Here is a 6,939-nt window from a genome sequence, read left to right on the forward strand (position 1 = left end):
GAAGGGGAAATCCAAAGGTACTGAGCCATCGCTTTAGAAACTCTGGTCGAAGAGACCCCCGCATTCGAAGCAAGGTCCTGGTTGGCACCTAATTTAAAGAAAGTGTCATTTATTCATTATTTTATTTTTGTATTACTGTAGCTCCTAGCAGCCCCAGTCATGGCCCAGGACCCCCCTGGGCTAGGCGCTGGACAAACAATGGAAGGACAGTCTCTGCCCCAGAGAGCTTCCATTCTAAATAGACAAGCGACACCCCTGGGGCACAGACAGATGGGGGAGCGCAAGGAAACAATAGGCCGTATTGGCCAGCGTGGTGGGCAGTGGCCCAGTGGCACAGCCCAAGGCCACGAAGATGCTAATACTTGACTGTTAGTGGACCAGATACTGCTCTGTGTAATGTCATGTGTGAGCCTGGGGTGTACATGGTCGGGAGTGCTGAGCAGGATGGGAGTGCCTTGAGCTCACAAACTCAGCTGTGCTAAGGGAAGGGATCCCACGGCCTTTGTAAGTTTCCTGCATGACCCATATTTGCCTCCTGGAGTTGGGATCTTAGGATCCTAGAACTGGAAGGGACCTCGAGAGGTCATCTAGTCCGGTCCCCTGCACTCGTGGCGGGACTCAGTATTATCTTTTTGGCATGGTGTCTTCTTCACTTGGGCATTGGCAGGCTGAAATGTGTGGGTGACAAAGGGCATGGGGCCTGCTGTTGCTCAGACCTTTACCTTGCACGCCCTTGGGTGGAGAGGGAATGGGGAGATTCTCCATGCGCCCTGAGATCAGTGTATCTTTTCTTTCCTCAAAAACAAAAGGAGGACTTGTGGCATCTTAGAGACTAACAAATTTATTTGAGCATAAGCTTTTGTGAGCTACAGCTCACTTCATCAGATGCATGAAGTGAGCTGTAGCTCACGAAAGCTTATGCTCAGATAAATTTGTTAGTCTCTTATAAGGTGCCACAGGTCCTCCTTTCCTTTTTGCAGATACAGACTAACACGGTTGCTACTCTTAAAACTTTTTTTTCCTGTGCCCCCTAAAGCTGAGCCTGCCCTTTGCAGGGCACCGCAAGTTTCATGGGTCTCCTCTTTGCAGTGCACCCCGAGCTGTGGGCCTGGTTTCCGCCACCGCATTGTGCTTTGCAAAAGCGGCGACCACAGCACGACCCTGGCAACCTCGCAGTGCCCCGAGAACACCAAGCCCCCGACCAGCATGAGGTGCAACCTGCGACGCTGCCCGCCCCCGCGGTGGGTGACTGGCGAATGGGGAGAGGTACTGAATGATCTCCTGCCACAGTCCCAGGAGTTCCCAGCCCACTCAGTGGCCTTGGGGTGGGGAACCCAGGTGATCTCCCATGATATCAGCGAGGAGACGTTGGGTCTGGCTGGCGTCCAGGCTGAGACCCGCCCCCCTCATGGAGTCCCAGAGCCCAGGCTCCAGCCTGAGCCCAACGTCTGCACGGCAATTTAGCAGCCGTGTAGACGTGCCCTTGGAGTCCGCAGAGGGACACCCGGCTGCATGCCAGGGAGCGCTCTGCTTCCAGTGGTCACCAGCACGGTGGCGGGCGGTGGCTCCTGGTCGTCTGGGCCAGTTTTGCCTAGGCCTGGCTGGAGTCCCTGCTTGGCTGGCGGGGGTTTGCTGCGTGTGCCCCTGGGACGCCTCTCAGTTGAGCCCCGCGCTCTGCCCTCCTCCAGCTGCTCAGGCCTTATCTCTTGCCTGGTCCCTGGGGTCCCTGTGCTGACTAGCCCACTGGGCAAATGAAACGCCTCCCTTTGCGAGCTCAGAGCCGCTGCTTTGCCACCTTTGGGGCTCCTTCCCCCTGTCCCCCTTCCCCGGGGTAGGTGGAGCGATCAGGCTGGCTTGTGTCCCAGCCGCCAGGCCCCCTCCTGGAGTCAGCCAGGCACCTTCTTCCTACTCAGCCCTGAAGTTTCAGCCCCTGCTTCTTGCCTGCAATGGGGAGAAGTGAGACAAGGAGCCCGCAAGCCATGGCCAGGTGGGATCCGGGCAGATAAAGGGGAGAGGTGCCCTTAAGTCTGTTCCTCTTTCCTTCCCAAAAGGGGCCCTTATTTACCTGGGCATGGCTGTTGTCCCCACCCCCTTAGCATCCCAGCCCCTTCCCCGAGAGCCCAGGAGTCCAGCCTTTGAACCCCTCTGCTATCAACCACTGAGGGATATCCAGCCAGGGAAACTGAGCTGATGGATCTTCCCTCCACTCGGGCACAGGCAGGCCGCCTCTGTTTCCGTGGACTAGGCAGTGCCCCAGTTACTGATGGGTGGACGGCTGGATTAGTAAATGTACCGAGAACTGGGCTCTGTAGTTCAGGGCAGTGTAGGGGTGGAGGGTTGGACTCTCCAACATAACAGCTATTTAGGGGTGTGCAGGGGGAGGGCCAGTAGGCTTGGATCAAGCCTATAAAGGCAGCTGGACTGCATTGATCCGCTCGGTGCATAGAAATCCCTGTAGCCAGCTGGAAACAGCAATCTGCAGCCCTCAAGGGTTGGGTTAAACACAGTGGCCGGGCTGCAGCCCTGGGAGAATCCAGGCCCAGCCCCCTCCCCATTAGCGGTGCACCGCAGGGCAGGTCTGACTCTGCCCTGTCCCCCGTCCCCCCACAGTGCTCCGCCCAGTGCGGCCTCGGCCAGCAGAGGCGCTCCGTCCAGTGCTTGACCCACATGGGGCAGCCGTCCGGCGACTGCGGGGAGAGCCTGAAGCCTGCGGGCATGCAGCAGTGTGAAGCGAGGTGCAAATCAGGACCTACCGAGAGCCCCGAAGGTACCGGCCAGGCCATGCCGATGCAGGAGAGAGAGCTTCAAATCTAAATCCTGTCCGTTGCTAACAGCCGGGTTCGAAATCTCCCCTCTGGGTCTGTGCTGACCCCAATCTCCCTGCACGGAGCTGTGGGTCTCAGTAAGGGGCGCTCTCCCCTCTGGGTCAGCCCTCATGGGGGGCGGGGGTGAAGTGGCTCCTGCATGTACTTTGTCCGGGTGAGCCTGCCCAGCACTGTGGGACCCCTGGGAAAAGAGGCCTCGATCTCCCTGTAAGATTCCCCATCCCGAGCTTGGTTCATTGCCCTTGTGTGGGGTTCACCCCACTTGCTCCTTGGCAGCCAGTCCATGGAGACTGGGCCCTGAGCAACAACACTTTCCCAGAGTTTGGGGGAGTTCCGCTCGGGGGGGGGGGGCCTGCTCGGCGCCCATTCTCTACCCTGCTTAGGTAGACTAGCGCCCCCGCCCCCAGTGCACAGCTGGGTCTCTCATCCCTTTCCCTCTGGGCTCCCTGCAGAATGCAAGGATGTGAACAAGGTCGCCTACTGCCCCCTGGTGTTGAAGTTCAAGTTCTGCAGCCGGACCTACTTCCGACAGATGTGCTGTAAAACGTGCCAGGGGCATTAAAGGAGCAAGGCGACCCCTGTAGGAAAACTGGAAGGCGAAAGCAATGCCGGAGGGCAGCCGAGCCGTGCCGTGCCGTTCCCCTCCACCCCCGGGAATCTCCAAAGGATTCAACCCAAACACTGGTCGTGCTTCTGGTGGGAGCCGGCGACACCCCCTCACCCCCCGACCCCAACCCCACAAGAACCCCCGTGGCGGGAGCCTCAGTTAAACCACTGCCAACGCGTGTGCCACTCCGGAGACCGGCAGCACAAAGCACGGGAGGAGCGGGGAGATCTCTGCAGCCACAACGGAGCCGGTCACCGTGCCGGGAGAGGGCAGAGCTGGGGAGAGTGTGGCAACAAGGACATTACTTGAAATTCTGACATTTGTTATTTATTTAGTAGCACAGCTGGGTCCTGCGGGCACCAGCCAACAGCCTCCAGATGGTGCCAACAGCCCTGCCCGCCACACTGGGGAGGGCAGGGTGGTCCTCGACAGCCAATCAGCATGCTCTGGTCCTGCTCTCGCCTTGCTCCGTGCCAGGTCTCCTGAAGGGCATCGCTGTCCGCCTCTGGGAAACCGAGCGTGCTCCATGGCTGCCATGGCGCTGGGAAGCAGGCCTCGGGCCGGGGAGGGGGACTGAGTGAATGGAGCAGTCCGTCCTGCCCTATGCCAGCGGGAGCCCGGGGAAAACCAGGAGAGCAAGAAGAGGAGAAAGATTTTAGCTGTGTGGAGCATCAACCTGCCAAGGACAACCCTTGGCTTGTGCCTTTGGGCTTCTTTATGATGGATGAGGCAAGACTGCTGGGGTGGGAGGGGCGGGATTGTTTGGTTCGTTCAAGCCTTGTCTCCCCTGGAAGACTCTGTGGATGACTGGAGAAGCGGTCGGATACTGATCGTCCCCAAGGAAGTGACACCGGATGAATTGGGAGGGGAAGGGTGTTAAAAACATGGGTTTTCTGAAGCCTTTTATTATTATTTGTATCACAGGGGTGTACCTAGAAACCCCAGCTGAAGTCAAGGCCTCGTGGTGCCAGGTGCTGTACGTGTACATAATAAGAGACAGACGAGCTTCCAATCTAAATAGACAAGACAGAGAAAGGTTGGAAGAGGAAACACAAGGAGGAAGTGATTTACCCAAGGTCACCCGTAAAGCCAGGAATTGAACCTGGGTCTCCTGAATCCCAGTCCAGGGCCCTGCCTTCTGGGGCCTGGTGCCTTAGCCGTGGAAAGCAGAGCTGTCTCCTGACAAGATTCAGGTTCCGCTGCCTTGCTAAGTGTGGTGTCATCGTCCTGTGATTTTCCCCAGCTCTCCACAGCGTCTTCCAGGAAAAACAGGGCTAGACAGGACCTGAGTTTCCAATGTGGAAAGAACATGGATTTTTTTTTTTTAAATCCCATCATAACGAAGCAACACAAGGCCCAAGCCCGGGGGTCTGTTCCATTTGCAGACCGCCTGTCGGGTGCAGGAACGACGAACATCTCTCTCCTCCCTTGCCCCAGTGTCTCTAGCTATTACTATACCTGCTACAGCATCATCCACTCACCAGCCAATCACAGCCTCTCGGGTGCTGGCTGGCTCCTGATAGGCTGGCGCGTGGGTATTAATTGTCTTCCTTCCTGGTGGAATGTTCCATTCCGACGCTTACTCCGGGGGGGGAGGCGTTGTTTTCACGATTTTATATAAATATATTATAACAAAAATTGTTTAAAATACTAACTCTGAGAAGAAGGCGCAAAATACCGGCATGATTTATAATAAAGGAGTAGCTACCATCCCGGGCAGCTTCTGGTCCGAGTGTCATTTCTCAGCTCGCCCCGCACCTGCCTGGATGGCCTGGAGCCCTGCGCTGGGCGCTCAGCTGCCTCCCATCTGCCCGGGACAAGGCGAGCTCTGGATCCCTAGAGGCACAGAGGAGGGTGGATGATTGCTAAGCTTGGGGGCAGGACACGTTGAATTTGCACCTGCTTTGCTGCCTCCTTTCTGCCAGGTGACTTGCCCGCTCTTCCCTTCCCCTCCTGCCTTGTCATTGGATCCCAGCCGGCTGCTCCCTGCAGGTTTGTCTCATGGCTTCAGCCCATAGGAGCTTCCCACCCATCTCTGGAGCAGACGACGCCTATCCCTGCACCATGCACACACGCCACGACCCTGAAGGATGGACCAGGACATCACGGTGAGTGGCAGGTGGGGAGTGTTTTACCTGGGTCCTGCCTGGTTGGAATGAGGAGAAGGGCTGAATGCAGCCAGTCTTGCTATCAGGCAGGAGCAAGAAGCCAAAGGAAAGACACTGAGTCTATGAGAAAGTGGCCAGCTTAGCTCAGCATCCTGAGGCTCCCAAAGACATTATATGGCCAACTCCATGGGTTCAAAAATGAGGAATCAGAACCCCCAAATCACAAGATTCTTTTAACTAGTAAAGGGGGGGGCTTTTAATTTGCATTCTCATTTCTGAGCCTCTCAGGTGCACTCACCTCACGTTTTCCATCTCTGTTGCCATGATGGCTGGAACCTTTTCTTTTGAAACGATCGTGGGGATTCTGGCAAACTAGCCTGATTCCAGGAGCTGGAGCTTTAAGAAAACCCCCAAATATCCCCAGCGCTGGCAACACTAGTTGCCTCTGCCCAGCTGCAGCGAGGATCAAACCTGAACTGCTTCAGGAATTGGCCTGGGTGATTCAATAGCTGTCACCGTTGTCCGACTTCTGTCCTCCAGACGTAGCCAGATGATCATCTCAGGGAAGGAAACCGGCCTGTAGGAACCTGGGATGCAGTGCAGTTATCAGCCACTAGATGTCCTTCCGCATCCATGCACAACACTCCTCCAAGTCTGAAATAGTTTCCGGGCAGGAAATCCTGCTTTCTTCTTATTCCATATGAGAGAAACAAAAATCAAACCATCACTTGCCATGGCCAGATTGCCCAACAGGAGGCTGAGTCTCTTAGTGCTGGTTTATAATGTTTTCAAATCTAACAGCAAAGCCTGAGACACTAAATGACCCTTAACACAGTGGTGGAGCTGAGGACTTTAGTTCATTTGATCACCTCTTGTTCCAGCTTCCCCACTGGCCAGATTTATGGCGTCTTGGGTTTTATTGGTTTTATCCCATCTCTGCAACATCATTTCCTCCCACCCCCTAGTGCAGACATCCTGCACTGATGCACTATGGGGCTGACCCCGTATGGCTTACTCTGGGTTGCCGCTACGGTGTACAATTGCAGGGATGCAGATATCCCCAGCATAGACAGGCCCTGCAGTCCTGGTTGCATGCTAAAGAATTGCAGATGTGGTGGGTTCACTACCATTTAGAGGCTGGCATTATAACTCTGTTCTTACGAATGGGCAGGGATTTGTCAGTGGGCAGGCGGAATTTAGGAGACTTATTCCATAATATGGTCCTGTGTGTGGAGCAATCAATAGCAGGAGGGTGACCTGTCCCAGCTCACCAGCATCACACTGCAGAGACACAGAAGAACAGCATCCTAGTTATGTGGGTCTTGCTGTAGTGTTCAGAGCTTGGTAGATCCGTTAACCCTGGCTGCTTGTTTATTCTGGGCCCCTCCCTGCCCTGGGA

The 6,939-nt window shown here is 55.8% G+C and overlaps 1 protein-coding gene across 1 annotated transcript in view; it reads left to right on the top strand.

Annotated features, from left to right (window-relative positions):
* The window catches only part of ADAMTS10 (ADAM metallopeptidase with thrombospondin type 1 motif 10), a 101,758-nt gene extending 96,607 nt beyond the window's left edge, over positions 1-5,151 (top strand). The window contains exons 23-25 of the mRNA XM_048830912.2: positions 1,090-1,266; positions 2,611-2,767; positions 3,278-5,151. Of these exons, the coding sequence (XP_048686869.2) occupies positions 1,090-1,266; positions 2,611-2,767; positions 3,278-3,387 (444 nt within the window). The 3' untranslated portion in view covers positions 3,388-5,151. The remainder of the gene's footprint in view (positions 1-1,089; positions 1,267-2,610; positions 2,768-3,277) is intronic.
* Positions 5,152-6,939: the final 1,788 nt, after the last annotated feature.

The sequence above is a fragment of the Caretta caretta genome, chromosome 25 (assembly GCF_965140235.1).
Source record: "Caretta caretta isolate rCarCar2 chromosome 25, rCarCar1.hap1, whole genome shotgun sequence".
Taxonomy (NCBI): Eukaryota; Metazoa; Chordata; order Testudines; family Cheloniidae; genus Caretta; species Caretta caretta.